The sequence below is a fragment of the Nicrophorus vespilloides genome, unplaced genomic scaffold (genome assembly GCF_001412225.1).
Source record: "Nicrophorus vespilloides isolate i.1.1-1 unplaced genomic scaffold, Nicve_v1.0, whole genome shotgun sequence".
Lineage (NCBI taxonomy): Eukaryota > Metazoa > Arthropoda > Insecta > Coleoptera > Silphidae > Nicrophorus > Nicrophorus vespilloides.
In genome coordinates this window covers 487,192-503,594 of record NW_017100079.1, presented here as the reverse complement: position 1 = coordinate 503,594, position 16,403 = coordinate 487,192, and the positions used below count along the sequence as shown (strand labels likewise).

The following is a 16,403-nucleotide window of genomic DNA, read 5'->3' as shown; positions in this document are numbered from 1 at the left end:
CGCAGTTACCATTTAAATAGATTTATTGAAATTAATGCTTTCGCATTTTTCCTGCAGACGCTCCGTACATTGTTGAGAATTTGGTACCACAAGAGACGTACACCTTCCGATTTGCAGCCAAGAATGATGTGGGTATTGGACATTTCGGAGCGCAGGAATTGATAACGATGCCACGCCGCTCTGTCCCTGCGGAGCCCAAAATTTTAGTGTCCAATTTACATGAGAATAGCACTAGAGATTTCGTTGCGAACAGCCCGTATGCGGATCACTTCGAATTGAGATGGAATGTGCCCAGTGATAATGGGGATCCGATCGATAGCTACTTGATTAAATATTGTGTGGTAAGTGCAAAACTTTAATTAAACTAAACCCTGACTTTGATTTGTATGGAACGAGCTGCTACACTACATTTCTTCGCAAATTCGACGCGAATTAATGTATCCGCTGTCGATACATTATGTATACTTTGCAATTAAAAATCACATCCCATCTAAAGTTTTTCAACCAGTATTCAATTCTCGTAATGAATACTGTTAATATTAATGGATTCGCGGTCGAACACTTTGCTTTTAAAATTTATCAATGTTTTCTTATATATCTAATATTCTAAATTAAAAATACAGTAATCGCTCAGTTCAATTGTTGATATTTCAATGTATTTTTGTTATTTATATTTACGTTGGAATTGTGAAATTAGTTTTGGTAATAGGAGAGGAATTTCGCAGGAAGAAGTTCGTAATAATTTTAAATACGTTGCAATGCGAACTGTAAAACTATTTGATTAAAAGTTTCGCGGGATTCATTTTACGTACATTACGTACGTATGGCAAATTTAATGAAATTTGACTTTTGCAGTCGCACAGGGTGAACGGTGAGTGGAGGGACTCGACAGCAGAATGCAGCACCGAAATAACTCAATCCTTCGAATATACCCATTACGAATTGAACCAACTTAGCGCAGACACTACATACAAAATTGAATTAAGGGCGCACAACGCGATTGGAACAAGCTCCCCGGCTGAAATCAGAGTTAAAACGGCAAGAGGTAAGGAGCAGCAATATTTCAGTTATTCAACGAGCAGTGTTAGTCATTTACGTTACGATTTTCTCCCGTTCCTTCTCCTCCTATGTACTTTAATCCCCTTGTGATCATGTTTGTTTTAATTTGTTTTCTTATTTTATTTTTTTATTTAATATTTTTCCCTCATTTCTGTACACACCCAACCCTTTAAAAAAAAATATTTTGATTTTTATTTTATTATGATTTTTTTTTTATTTAAGTTATGTAATATTTAGTGTGTATCTGTGTGTATGTAAGTGTTTGATTTTAACGATTGCCTACCCTTTGTAGTAGGTCGATACTATGGGGCTTCATCGAGGTCTTCGGTCTCATACCTACTGCAAGCTGCGACTCTGCTTTTACCAATTTCATTACGATTGAATCTATGCTAAAATCTGAATATAAACGAATTATAAAGAATACAACTTAAATGTAATTTAAATGAAATTAATAATTATACAGGGGTAAACGAATATGTTTTGTTAATTGCACTCGGCAAAGTCCATGGTATTCCCAAAATATCTGAAACTTCGACGCCGTGCGATTTTCTTTCTGTACATATTAAATAAGTGTTTTTCGTTGTTTTTTTTGTTTGTTTCTCAAATCATACCAAAAATTAGTAGATAATGTGAGGGCAATTTTGAATCGTTTTCAAGAGGTAAACTTTCATTATTATTCAAATTCTAGTGACTACTTTATCGTGAGCATGCTACGAACATCTAGTTACGATTTATCATATTTCGGTATCACTTCAGTTTTAGTGTTTACTAAATACATTTCGTTTTCTTCTTTTTTTTAGTGCTGACTTTATGCTCTAGTTTAAATAATTTCACATTCCATTCTTAATCAAATTAGAGCATGCATTATATTTTAATTTCCATCTTCGTACAATCATTTCGTGCACTCGAAAGCAGCTTTGTATAATTTTTAATCCGTTTTTATTGTGATTTACTTTCCGTTATTAGGTAGAATTTTATTTTTGTTCACCTTGTAACTAACTTCTAATTGTGAGTGAATCTGGAATACTTGGAATGAACGTGCTCTAGTATGTAACTTAATATTAAATATAAATCTAAGATAAAAATGCTGCCAAAATTTTCCTTATTTTCAAATGGATCTATCTCAATCAATGTAGTTGACGTTCCTCGTTGCATGGAGCAAATAAATGTTATTAATATCATTCATTTTGTGTGTTTTTTTTTGTAATATTATTATTTCCGTTTTGAGCATGTTGTTTTCCGTCAAAATGTGCATGTTTATTTCGTTTTCATTTTATTAGTTTACATTCGAATGACAATAAATTTGAAATCATCATCAAAACGCAATGAAAGAAAAAGTTAATTTTTATTGATTAATAATACTAAAAATTTGTAATGTTTATAAAATTCTAAGTTTATATGATATAACAGAAGAAGAAAAAAAACTTATCGAAGGAATACGAAATGAGAATTGTTTTTTTTATAAATATATATATGAGAGTTAAACATATAAATAAATGATTTAATTTAGACTTCACCATGTATTTTCCACCAAAAACTAGTCTACATTCTCAACCCCAAAGAACAAAAATGAAAATAAATACAGCTTTTATTTTTATTTATGTCGAATTCTCGTGCTTTTGTGAAGTGATGTAAAAGTGGCTTTAGTTGAGTGAGTTTTGTTTTTAATGTATTTGGCTTAATGACAAGAAAAAAAAATACAATTTATTTTTATATAAATAAAAAGGAGAGTGAGACAACAGTCGACAGAATGTACGTAGACAAATATGGTTTATACTTTTATTCTGCAGTTGGGAGTATAAAGGTATAAATATTTTTGGTAGCTTCAAGTAATTCCCTTCGCTTTGTTCCCCCGTTTTACTGCTTCTACTTGCATGTATGTAAATAATTCGTATCACACACAATAAAAACGGATTTCTATTTCTTATTTTTGTTTTCTACTTCCTTTACGCGAATCTTTCATCCCAGCATGGGCATCTAGAGATTAGAAGTTTATTCTTTACTTTAAAAACAACTATTTAACATTTCTTATATAGGGTTACAAGTACTAAAAAACTACAAAAATAAAACAGACACCAACAGAACAAACAATGATTTCTTTATTTCTTTTCTGTTCTACATGCCTGATACACAAAACTAATGTACTAATCGATTCTTTAGCTGTTACACCTTTTCATTGGTTTTGGCGGGATTAATAATATTTTATTTTGCATCTAGGTCTTGATACTGCTATCTCGAATCACGAAGGACCAGCAATTAGCAGTGCTATGATAATTGGGATTGTCGTCGGAGCTGTTCTATTAATCCTCATTGTTGTCGACATCACTTGCTTCTGTGTTAACAGAGCTGGAATTATTGCCATGCTCTGTTACCGCTCGAAGTCCGTCGACGAAGAGGATCCGAAACTTGGAAGGTATGTCTTTTAATTCATCCGTTAGTCTACCTATCACACTCTTCTCTCTCTATACATCACCATCCACTGTAAAATCTGTCACGGTCGGATTAGCTTCTCTGTGGCACTTTTCGTCCTTTCGTCCTTTACCAAATCAAACCATCGATACAGTAGTTGGGTTATTTTAGTCTATACAGTTGGCGATTTCCGCTGCCTTATTGCAGTTACAAAGCTGCCCCAATCCATCCAAATAGTCTGAACCTACCAATGCCCGTCAAGTTGGCCCCTTCGGATGTGTAAGCGTTTCTGGTCTTGTTTTCTTATAAGTGTTTCAAAGATGCATCAATCCAGCCTGCACTATATATCCTAATTGTTGCATGTTATTTCTTGCATGTCAAAAACTCTGTTTCCTTACGTTTTATTATTTTAGCATGTTCAAAATGTTATACTTTTAGGTTCCATGAAATGACTAATTATATAACACGTCAGCATGTTGTTACCAAACCGAACAACAAACATTTTCAATTTGCATTTTAAATTTTGAGGTATTTTCTATTAAAAGCTAAAGCTTCAATTTCTAATAAAGTGGTTATTTCATAGTTGATAAAAAAATAGAGAAAATATACGTAATTAAGGTAATTTGAATAACGTGCATTTTCATTTACTATAAGCTAAATAAATATGCATATTTGTTATGTACTTAAAAAAGTAGTCTTGTAAATGAAAAAATACAACATTAGCAAAATATTACTATAGAAGATTATAATAAAATCAGTAGATAAATCTACAAAATAGAAAAATTTAATTTGCTTTATAATAAATAAATTTATGAAGATATTGGATCATCGCGCATTGGAGTAGGTTGTTTATGTGTAATTTGTGTGATGCATACGATACTATAGCATGATTGCATTTGCGTAATAAATATGTGTTAACTGTAAAATAATATTCTTTTTTGTAAAAAAAAATTCCAGTGAGGAAAAGGAACCATTGAACACCAACCAAAATTCGACCCAACCAATCAACTACGAGAAGAGAAACATTTCGGTGGAATTCGACGGAAAGCAGGTCCACACAAAGCCGGTAGAAATTGGAAGGCATTCCGCTGTGTAAATAAACTTAATAACAACAACTATACCAACAATACCATTATGATCTGCGAATATTACTTTCCTTTGAAATACCATTTCAATTATTATTATAATAAGTTTATGACAAGTTTAATATGTGAATATGTATTGAATTATTTTTCCTATATTTAGTTTACTAATTATTATTATTTTTTTGTGTAAATGTTAATTATATTAAGGATAATTTATTGTTTTTTTTTTTGATATATTACGTTTATAATCATAAAAAAAATGTGCCAAAAAAAAATAATTATATAATATGAAGCTTATGAAGTGGTGGCCAAAGTGTAAGAAAAATGTTAGTTTTAAGAATTTTATTTATATGAAATTGGAAGCCTATGTACAGCTTATAAATGTTTCTATGTATATTCAACTATATAGATAGCTTATTGGATAAATGTGCCCTACGAGCATAACAAGAAGAAAGTACTTAAAAGTTTCCACGTGAAAGACTGAATATTCCGAGCTTTGCAATATCTACTTATTATATATACTCAATGATATAAATATACATGTTTATTGTAATATTTTTGCAAATTTAAAGATACGTGCAATTCATATATTTACGAACATACATACGTTTATGTCCTGCTGAAATAAAGAAAGAAATAAGTATTTTGTGTCTCCCTTGGTATATTTACTGATGTGTAGCTTTTGATATTAATTATTAGGAAATATAATTACATTAAATTTAAATTCTACCTATTTTTTTATTTAAATTTTCCATTATATTCAAATACACTTTTTATATTGAATTTGACTAAGGTAAGACAAAAATACTACCTAGAATAAAGACATGTGAATATATTAGTAATAGTGCTAAGGTAAGTGAGTTAATATTTATTAACTACAGACAATCTATATTAATTTCTTGATATAACATTCGCATTTTCAAATACAGTAGAACCTCGCTTAACGAGTTTAATCCGTTCCAAAATTTCGGGATTTTTACTCGTAAAGTGAAACAGTTTTTCCCATATGAACTAATGTAACTTACGATAATGCTTTCCAAGTCGGAAAAAGAAATATAACTTGGTCTCGATTTTTCATGATTTTGCTTTTCATATCTATGTTTATTTTTATTCTTGGGCTTTTTATTTGGAAACATGCAAGTGTTATTAAATTTTGCAGAAAAAAAAACAAATAACATGTCTGAACACAAGTTTGGAATTTTTGTGATCACAAACAACACTAAGATGCAACTAGAATGACCACTAACACTAGGAACTGTTTTTCAATTCACACACGGTGAAGAGAGTTTATATTATTTGTATCAATTCGGGGTCTTGTTGGAAGTCTCTTTATACTTTTAATGTTTGTTTATATAAAAAGCGTACATAGTGTGTTTATATATTATAATAATGGTTGGAAACAATACATTTGTGTTTTACATTTACAGCAAACACAAATTTGCATTTACTTTAAACAAAAGTGACAAAGAAAACCGAAGATGGTTAATATATTCAAAAATGCACAAAATATGTGTACACAAGTTTTGAAAATGATGTACCAGACGCGCAATCCGGTACTTCTCTTCTCATCGTCACTTGTTATGCGAAACGTCGCTCGTTAAGCAAAATGCAATTCATTTTGCTCGTTAAGAGAAATGCTCGCACCTCGTAGCTCGTTAAGCGAGGTTCCACTGTATATGAAAGAAAATGCAGAAGGGGTTGTTTGTTATAGGCAACTTATATTACATTTAATTTGAAATTAATTGCCTCTGATATGAACATTTATTATTTACAAATTGTAAACAATTTACTTTCTCGTAACTGATTTCTACGATATAAATACTTACTTTTGATACAAAAAATATTCCGCTTGAAATATTTTACAGTTACAATACAAACATACCTAAATTAACGAAAAAGTTGCGTTACACTAAACTACATTAGTTAAGCAAATCCTTCATTCGGAAATAAGTGAAATCACATTTTAAAATTTGTTTATACTTTTTTTCTCTTTAATTTAATAATTGCCTATACGGAGAACTTAGGAATAACACTTCTTGGTGTCATTTTCACTAAAAAATTTTGTTCCTTGCATATTTTTCTCGAACTTCTTAAATTTCAATATCTTCATTGATATGTCTATTGATTTTGTTCTTCTAGTACAGAGGTGTCCAAACTACGGCCAAACCCGGCCCGGCAGGCGATTTTATCCGGCCCGCCAAGTATTTTGAAAAATTTTGTTAAATATAAATGTAGCGTCGCTACATACTATAAAAAATAAAATTCAATGCTGCTTTACTTGTAATAAGGTTTTTTAATTCACATATGTACAATGCTTGGCCCCCGCTAATGAATTTAAATACCAAACTGGCCCTCGCAGCAAAAAGTTTGGACGCCTCTGTTCTAGTACAACTTCTGGACATATTCCATTGAAGCATTTCTTAGTGACTTCTTTCCAAGAACTATCAATATTTTCAGTCAATTGCGAGTTTCTTTATATTCAAGCTTCGTGTTTAGAGTTAACATTAACCGAGGTGTGACTGTATTTTAACATTTTATAAATTGATAATTCGCGTATATGTACATATATCTTATAAATTTTCAAAAATCAACTGTTATCAATGTTTTTAAAGATTAAAATTAAGTTCGTCTTTTATAATTTATATTTTGCTTACTTCAAGGACACAAATGAATTCGTAAATTAAATTAAAATTCTTATTATTTCCATATTGACATAATCCAACTAATTCTACAAGAATGATTCAAAACCGGTGGCAATCGCAAGCCCGACAACCGAAATCCCAGTGTATCAAAATCCCGACTTTAGAAATCCCGGCTGGCTCAAAATCCCGACAACTATAGCAGTTTTCCATTATTTGTTGTAAAACTTATAGTTAATTAACGTTTTGCTCGTACAAAACTTAATATAATAAACTATATATTATTATTATATGTGATTGATAATTTATCAATAAAAAAGGTTCAAACAATAGGTAAATAAAACTTTCATTTCGTTTATCCCTACCAATGTTTTCGCGCATCGTTCAATTGCGCGCCACTAAATTTGAATAGTTTTACTCTCAGACTAACGCTGTTCCCACACAACGAAAGTTGCGCAAATTTTTATCAGTGAAAGATAACACAGTAATGATCAGTGATATTAATACTGTCAAAATGACCGATTCTGTGTCTGAAGACAACAACAATTTATGTTACAAGAAGGAATTGCTTTTCAAATATCTGGTTATTGGTGACTACGGTGTCGGTACTTAACACATTTTTTTTATTCGTTAATTATTTAAAAAAAAAATATGTTAATCTAATTATATTTATAAGTACTAAATTTTTGCTTCATATTTATTTTATTTGAACTTACAGGTAAAACTTCAATAATTCGAAGATATGCAGAAGGTTAGTAATATTTTTTTTTGTATTTTCTATGTTGTTATTGTTGTTGCTTTTATGTAAGTTGTTGCGAGTTCCTTGCTACCAGGAAATATGTTTCAGTGTTACAAACGAAATCGATAAAACCCGCATTCCACGGGGAAAAATCAATTGCTTAATGGGGGGTGTTTGGAACATTAACTGATCCTTGCTTAAAACTATATAAGAAGTAAATCTTATACTTGTATCAACAAATAAATTAATAATTTAAATTATTTAAAGTCAAGTGATAGTGATAAAATATTAGAAAAATACAATAAGGTAATTTTTATAACCGCTTTTCTTATGTTTCTAGATACATTTTCTAGCAAATACAAGATAACTATTGGAGCTGATTTTGCAATAAAGACAATCACTTGGGACAATTACACCACAATCAATTTACAATTATGGGATATTGCTGGACATGAGAGATTTGGAGCACTTACGAGCGTTTACTACAGATATGCGTAATACTACTAAAATTATATTTTAAATCAATTGTAAATTGTTAACTCTTTTTTTATAGTTTAGCTGCTGCTCTAGTTTTTGATCTTACAAGACCAGAAACATTAAATTCTATTCCAAAGGTAATGTTTAATATATAGAATTATATATAATATTAATAAATAATCTGATTCAAGTGGTTGAAAGACTTAAGAAACCGATCGTCATTACCAAATGGACAGAATTTACCAGTCATATTATTAGCAAACAAAGGTGACGTCAATCTCGATAACATTCCGAAACATCTCGATGAATTTTGCAAGGAAAACAACATACTTACTTGGTTTATAACTTCTGCAAAAGAAAATATTAATTTAGGTAATTATCTTTACTAAACATTATTATGTCCATATAATATTTTGTAAAGCATAAAAGTGAGAAGGGCGGTGGAAGGAAGAACAAGTAACATATTTTACTGATATTACTTGAACGGATGATTTGCGCTATATGATAACACGGAAGAAATATTTTTTTCAGTGGTTTAGGCTTCTAAAAATGTAGATACTTTTTACTGAGACTATTAGCAAAATCGTTATTAAAATTCTTCTTTCTTGTTTTCAGATATTGCTATGAATACTCTGATTGACTATACATTGCACCACAAATACTACAAGACGCCAAACGAAGAAACGCAACCGCTCATCTTGAATGAAACGGAAAAACCTAAAAACGGAAGAAAACGATTCTGCTTCTTTTAATAAACCTTACCCAAGTTACTATAGTCCAATTGAACTGTTTCTTACATAATAATATTTATAATAAAACCACTTTTATACATATTTATATTCGTATTATTTAAGGTTGAAACGTCAATAAAACGAAATTAATATGATTTAAATATCTAATTATTACTATTAATTATGTTACAATTATGAACACCTCTCAAGACAGAACCATGAAAATGAACATTAAATGCATGTTATAGTCTTGTAACAGTTTTAACTGGGCACTTTGCCGCCCATCTTCTGAGCAGCAGCCATGGCATTTTCATTGGCCAACATTTGGAACTCTGAGAACCTTTGGGATATCCTCTGATTGGTTTTCAGGAATTTCTCCATGCAAGTGTATGCACATTTCTCCTAAAACATAAAACAAAATGAATTTATCCAAAAAAAAATCTAACTATTAGATTATAACTTACTTCTTTGCCTTTAACATTTCGACTTGTGAAGTCGTTAACGCAATCTGTGAAACACAGCTCTGATACTTTATTGTAGTTGATTAAAAACTCTTTGAACTGAAATTGGAATTCATTTAGAAATTATAACCTAAATAGATGACTTCTGTAATTACGGTTCTAATTTGGTCCGCATCGATGGCATCAGAGGTAATTGGAGGTAGAACGCTCATTTTAATTTATAACTTTGTTATAACTATTTACAAATTATTAACGTGATCAATAAACCAAGAAGAATGTTTGAGGTTACAATTGGTTACAAACTGTTTTCTGAAGGGAGGACAGGAATGCCAATATAATTATACAATTTTGTCTTATTTCATAGCTTTATTTATGTAATAAAATAACGCATATTACAAAATGCGTGTTAATTATTATTTAAATGACTATAAAAGGTGTTAAAATTATGAAATAGTAGTTTTGTTATATGTATATTTGGTTGCATATGTCATGTTATGAAAAGTTTCAAATTAGTTGATACTTATATTACTAATTAAAAATGTTGATAAAGATAATAAAAAAGTTAGTATCTAGTTACATACTGCATATGATATATTTGCTTATAAATTTTACATGTTATTCGTTAAGTTGGATGTTGATAGGTGGCGGTTAACGCAATGTTTTGAGCGACATGTGTGAGCATTCGGTGTTCGTCAAAATTTTTGTTCTCGCGTTTTTTTGAAACTGTTACGCTCTTCTATACAATGTATGTACACTATTAAAGTATCAATGACATAAATATACGGTAATATCATGGAAAGTAAATTCCGAAGTCGCAATAAGATTAAAAGCATAAGACCAAAGCAATCGTCGTCCGTTGAAACTGAGAATCATTCAAAAATTCTTCAAATGTCTTCAAAAAGGAGCAAAAGTGGACCAACGAAGATTGTGCCGAAGAAAACAAAGAAATCCATGAAAGGATTGACCCCGCGTATAGACGTCAACAATAAATGTGAAAATAACATAGCTTCTGAACTTTTAAAGACTAACATAGACAATATCAAACAGCAGAGCAGTTTCAGAGTAAACATTGATAACATACTTTGCAAAACTGTCTTCAATACGTGCAGCAGCTATGATGATCTTAAAAAGGAAATCCGCTGTAACAAACCCCTCGACGGTTGTTTTCAATCCGCCAGTTTGGAAGCCCTTCAACGAGAAGTGAACGAGTATAGGAAGAACCTGTCCAACAACGTCAGTTATTTGCAGGAGAGATTCAATGTGAAAGGTACGAGTTTATTTTTATTTTCGTCCTCTAGATCGGCGTTCATATGGATGTGGTTCTACCCCATGTACACGTTTAACATCCACACACATGTCTCCATAATTAAAGTTATTAGAAGCACCTGGCGTGTTCGTGCACCATAAGGCTTGGAAACGGGCGGAAGTTCAAAATGGCATTCGAAACAATGAATTTTGCTTAATTTATCGACTATTGAGCAGTCGCAAAAAGTTCACAACTATAAATTTTATAATAACACGCACATAGCATTTGTTACAATTATTTATATCTCTGTAGATGATATCACCCGAATAGACTTTCATACCATGATTCTCATTACATTCATTTTAAAATAACGATGTTTCAGTATTTTACGTCATTGGCCATTAAAAACTAAAGTTAGAAATGTAGCTGTTGCCTGGATATTTAAAACTGATCCAAAGATTTAGGAATGACTAAATAACATCCAATAAGAGTCCAGAGAGGATGGCACCTCTAAATAGTAAATCTCATTAGGAGTGATATATTCTAACACGAAATTCAAGCGACGATAAATATAATTAATAATATTACGTTCACTAAACGTAAAATAACGTGTATAATTACATCCGGTAATAATTCATATTCTTATAATTAGAACTTAAGTGTGATTAGATTTATATTGGAATATAAATTAGGAAGCCAATTTAATCAAGAATATTTAATACCGTGTGACAACGTTTTTGCTGTACATCCAGACCTTACATAACGTCGTATCGTTATGGGTATTTGTTTAATGTTGTAATTTAAAGCAATTACAACAACATCGCAGTTTGAGTATTAAAATTCTACATTTGGGTCATTCAGAGAATTAGCATGTCCACGGAGTCTCCATCTTCCTTCGTTAAGAACTCAGAGCTCTGGTCCTATTCCTACTTTGAAAGTATGCTTCTAGTGTATTTCCTGTTGGTTTTGTTCATTTTTATAGTGTAAAATACAATAAGGTAGATAATTTTGTTATTAATCGATTTACATGTATATTTTCAGTTCATAAAAAGGGTTACAATTTTAATTATTGTAATAGACATTTATATAGAATAATAAAGTATTTATCTACATCTAAAATCATTATTTCCTTACGGAATATGATTGTCCAAATTTGCAAATAGATTTTCATTATTTCATTATTTCCAAAGACATGACAGACGCAATGTAAGGTTTGGGTGTATTAATAAAACGAATAAAGTTGAGGAGTTTTGAAAACTTTTGTCTTGATCGTGAAAGGTCAAATTTTTAAAAACTTTTATTTTTAGTATACATTAAGAAAACATATTTATAGTTAAGCAAAGTTATTTTAATCCAATGTTGATCAACTAATATTAATGTGAGAAATGTTTATAAAGCTAAATATAGAATGCATAGTTGCAATAATATTGTTGCATGTTCATAGATTATCCAAGAAAACGTTTCAAAATAAATATTATTGATGCAACTTAATGCACTGTAATTGAAATAATTGTCTTCATATATCAATTTACACAAAACGGACGATTTATTATAAATCTATTATATAATAAATGAGATTTAAATTTTATATTTGTTTATGGGAATTTTCCTGTTTATTATTTGTACAAAAAAAAAGTAGAAAATAAATTGTATACAATATCCTGCAGCGTTTGGAACGATTTATGCCTCTTGGCGAATCTCCCACTGCGGAAATGATTTACGAAAAATTCTTACCCATGACAGTGGTTTCTTTGTCAGAGCGATGTCTCAATTGGTAATACATTACAACGAAAATCCCATTAATGTTGGGTAGTTGTTGTGTCCATTATTATTATTATAATTGTTATTATTAATATAGTTTAATAACGAACTAGAGACACCCACGGCGTGTCTTAGTCGCATTATTATATAAAAAATATACATCAGCATAAAGGAATCTCCACCGTGATCCCGATTCGATACACAATATAAACAAAGGGGACCAAGCGTAAACATTCCCATCGATACTCCTATACCTTTTCTCCGAATTCAAGTCTTTATTATAAACACATAATGATCATTACGCGTACAATCGTAATCAATCATCTTTTTCATATAAACAAATGCTTAGGATTTTGTCCCGGTCTTATAATAAACAAAACCACTAAGGCCGATTCCCGCAGGAACGCGTAATCATCAATATATACAAACCCTACTCCCAATCACAACTCCCACCCCGTATTAATAAGAATTAACTTTATAAGTAGAATATCTATTTAGAATCAGTCTCATAAAAATCTAAGACGAGCATAGTCTCAGATGAATCTTAAATCGACCAACTAACGAATAAAGTTATGTAAAACCAAACGAATTTCATTAAATTCCCAACTATTGAGACAATATTCCACAGTGTCCACAATTCCATCCCTGGGACACGACATAATAATAACTACAATATGTCAGTATTCTTTATAAATATAAGCTAATAATATTATTTTTTTTGTTTAAATTAATGTGGTACAGGTACGTTTGCTACTACTATTAAATAGTTGTCATTATAGGATCGATGAATATTGAACTGTAATGTGTGCTGCATACAGTAAATATTTATATTTTTTGTTGTCAACCGTAATGGATTATAATTTAATATATTTAAAAGTTTCTAGAAGAATTATTTTTATATTTGTTCATTTCGGTTAATTTAAAAGAACTATTAATGTATAATAAGTGTTTTTGTTGTCTTAAGATGTAAATATTAATATGCTGGAATAGAATGATAGTAAATTGTATATATAATAGTAAAACGTATATATAAATATTGATTGTGGTTTGAACTGCAAAGACGTTATTGAAATCTATTTTTAGTATCATAAATATATTTAAACGTTTTACATTTCGCTCGGTTTACATTTCATTGAAATGTAAATTTATCTTGTAAAGAATTTTGTTTACTTGCGCCGATTAACAGAGCGATTAAAGCAAAAGTTATTGGTTTTATTATTATTTGCCATTACAACTGACCTTTCTCTCGACGGAACGCACCGGCACTTTCACGACCTTAATATATATATATATCTGCAAGTCTGCGTAAATGTACCAATCCTGTATCACGGTTATTTTTTCAATCCGTTTACAACCATTTTATCCTTAACATAATCATATTTATGTATATTGTGTTTGATCAATAGGTAATTTTTATTTTGTCTTTACAGATTACACTGTTTCGCCTGCAATTGAAACGAAAGGGTAAGTCTAATTAGAATTTATTTACTCATTTTCGGTTCATAAATTCATGAGAAGCACCGTTCTTTGTGCATTTTTAAGAGAAGTAAAAAATAAGCGGACTGTGACGTGATGTGTTTAGCAATGATAGATGTGTCTTAAGACCTTTCGTGTTGTCAAGGTAAGTGCATAATGTCATTATTTATGCAGCACCGACGTCTGGACACGTCCCAAGCAATTTGGCTTTCCGCAAACTATTATATACATACATATTCCAACGCGTTTTATCAATTGATAAACACGCACAAGTTTTCACTTTCTTGTACATATTCAGATTAGGCCCGAAAAAGATTCCATTCATGTTGTTGTTGGTCGGGTTGTTGAAAGCCTTGAATACATCCATTGTCCTGCAATTTCATTTGCGTCATCTTATAATCCGACCCTCCTGAGCAGATGTTTTCCTTGGCAGGCCCAGCTGTCCTTTGTCCTTGCCCTTCTTCGTCTTCGTCCGTCTCGGGGTCCTTAATAAAGACTACTCCTTTACGTATAGCGCGCGTGTGTCCCTTCAAATCATAATCCTTTTCCTACCCTCGAATGGCGTCACATCGATTGGAGGGTTGAAATCGTTGTCTTCGGTATATTTTTGAATAACATTACCCGTGCTGCCTTCCTCTGCACAGGAAGGATAATAATAAGAAAGCGACGGACTTCTTTGTCACCCGGTACACGTGGGCATACAGTTCCCACTTTGTTTTTTTTACTCCACTTCTCATTTCCCTATTCTAAATTTACCTGGAGCTCTTTGTGCCAATTTTTTTATGCCCAACGCACTTAAACTGATTTATGACATAGTTTTACGTAGGCCATAAACACGTGGCCGCTTTTGAACTGCAAAATCTATTGTAACTGGACCCCCCATACCTCTTCACTACAATTCTTATTCGAATATAAAATATAAAACTCATATACAATATAAGTATTTTTTTTGCATTCTATTACACACAAGTCAATTACATAAAATAGTAAAATAGAGAATGAATGATTTAATCTTGTATAATAAGAATTGGTTAGATAAATATTTCATTTAGTAAATAACAGTATAAATTTTTTTTTTAAACATTTTAGCTATCTCATTAAAAAAGTATTATTATAGTAAATATCATATCAGTTGTTGTCCATTTGTATTTGGTACTGTTAATTAATTGTGTTACATATAAAAATGTTAATAAAGCAACGAAAATTTGAATCTTGTAAAATGTATAACGTTCGTGCATGTAAGCGGTAAATAAATTATGTAATATAAGTAAGCCTCTTTAGCTCAGTGGTAGAGCACTGGTCTCGTAAACCAGGGGTCGTGAGTTCAAACCTCACAGGAGGCAATTACTTTTTTACAAAGCTTCGCGATGTCGCATATCCACAAAATATACCTTTAATTAGTGATAGTGCATCCAGGATGAGTGCTGCATAAGTTGTTTTTATTTATATAACAATTTTTGAAATATAACGGTAATAGTAAGTGGATGATTGCAGGTAGGTATGGCGCATGTGTATTTCCCGATTCTGGGTTCGATCCCTTCGGTCTAGACGGGCCCGGCCCACTATCATTTACATCAAAATATTGAACTGGGCTTGGCTGCAGTTGGGGAAGACTGCGTCAAGCACCCACGCACCAACTTTCCCTCTTCAGTAGGAGCAAATCGATTCACTCTGCGAGAGCAGCGTACGCTGCCCACATTCTGATTCAAAATCAAATTTGCGTTGTGTACGTAGGGTTTCCGCCATCTCGTTTACATTTAGTTCTCTAAAATTCAAAATTGTTGGCGGAAAGACTTAGGTCTATGGCCCTTTGATTACAATTGTGACTAATAAAGATTATTATTCAAAATTGTACTGTCATCTTACATCTGATGTAAGATGAAGATGTAAACATTTGAAATTAACTTTTTATTAGATTTTTTCCTAGATATTTTGAGAAAGTACCCTAAATTTTGAACTAATATAACTTTAATACTTTTTAGTATCTTCGTATTAACTGATATATTTGTTAATAATTAAAAAGAAAAATGTGCTGCATACATACATTATTCAAAATAAAAATTCTTATAATAAAAAAATATTTGTATAAACTTCAACCCTAAAATATGCACAAAGTAATTTAAAAGTAATTCCATGAGAAACTGGAACCAACTGAAATGAATGAAACATAATTGCGTTATTATTGAATTTCATTTGTTATTTCAACGTTGATTCACTTTAATGAACAATTTGCATGTACACAATTTTAATTAAAAGATTATGCATTTTAATTAACAAAAGCAAATATTCGATAAATAACTGCACCGTTTACGGCTTTTAA

General features: G+C 31.0%; 3 protein-coding genes and 1 non-coding gene across 7 annotated transcripts in view; 3 read left to right on the top strand and 1 right to left on the bottom strand.

Annotated features, from left to right (window-relative positions):
* The window catches only part of LOC108566833 (fasciclin-2), a 99,997-nt gene extending 95,369 nt beyond the window's left edge, over positions 1-4,628 (top strand). The window contains exons 6-10 of one of the 4 annotated variants that reach the window (XM_017926907.1): positions 58-341; positions 856-1,045; positions 3,277-3,472; positions 3,640-3,747; positions 4,426-4,628. In XM_017926907.1, the coding sequence (XP_017782396.1) occupies positions 58-341; positions 856-1,045; positions 3,277-3,472; positions 3,640-3,747; positions 4,426-4,564 (917 nt within the window). In that variant the 3' untranslated portion in view covers positions 4,565-4,628. Of the gene's footprint in view, positions 1-57; positions 342-855; positions 1,046-1,351; positions 1,642-3,276; positions 3,473-3,639; positions 3,748-4,425 lie in introns of those variants that run through there. The other 3 variants (XM_017926908.1, XM_017926909.1, XM_017926910.1) reach the window with 3 other exon arrangements.
* Positions 4,629-7,652: 3,024 nt separating this feature from the next.
* LOC108566827 (ras-related protein Rab-38-like) lies at positions 7,653-9,224 on the top strand. Its single transcript, XM_017926893.1, has 6 exons — positions 7,653-7,797; positions 7,911-7,943; positions 8,272-8,425; positions 8,485-8,545; positions 8,600-8,780; positions 9,024-9,224. The coding sequence occupies exons 1-6, from the start codon at positions 7,680-7,682 to the stop codon at positions 9,158-9,160; spliced, it is 684 nt and encodes a 227-aa protein (XP_017782382.1). The 5' UTR covers positions 7,653-7,679; the 3' UTR covers positions 9,161-9,224.
* Positions 9,225-9,320: 96 nt separating this feature from the next.
* Positions 9,321-9,911, bottom strand: LOC108566828 (mitochondrial import inner membrane translocase subunit Tim9-like). The gene is made up of 3 exons (XM_017926895.1): positions 9,756-9,911; positions 9,604-9,699; positions 9,321-9,541 (listed from the first exon to the last, which is right to left on the bottom strand). The coding sequence occupies exons 1-3, from the start codon at positions 9,810-9,812 to the stop codon at positions 9,401-9,403; spliced, it is 294 nt and encodes a 97-aa protein (XP_017782384.1). The 5' UTR covers positions 9,813-9,911; the 3' UTR covers positions 9,321-9,400.
* A 5,443-nt stretch (positions 9,912-15,354) lies between these two features.
* Positions 15,355-15,426, top strand: Trnat-cgu. The gene has a single exon. It is a non-coding gene; the product is annotated as a tRNA-Thr (tRNA).
* Positions 15,427-16,403: the final 977 nt, after the last annotated feature.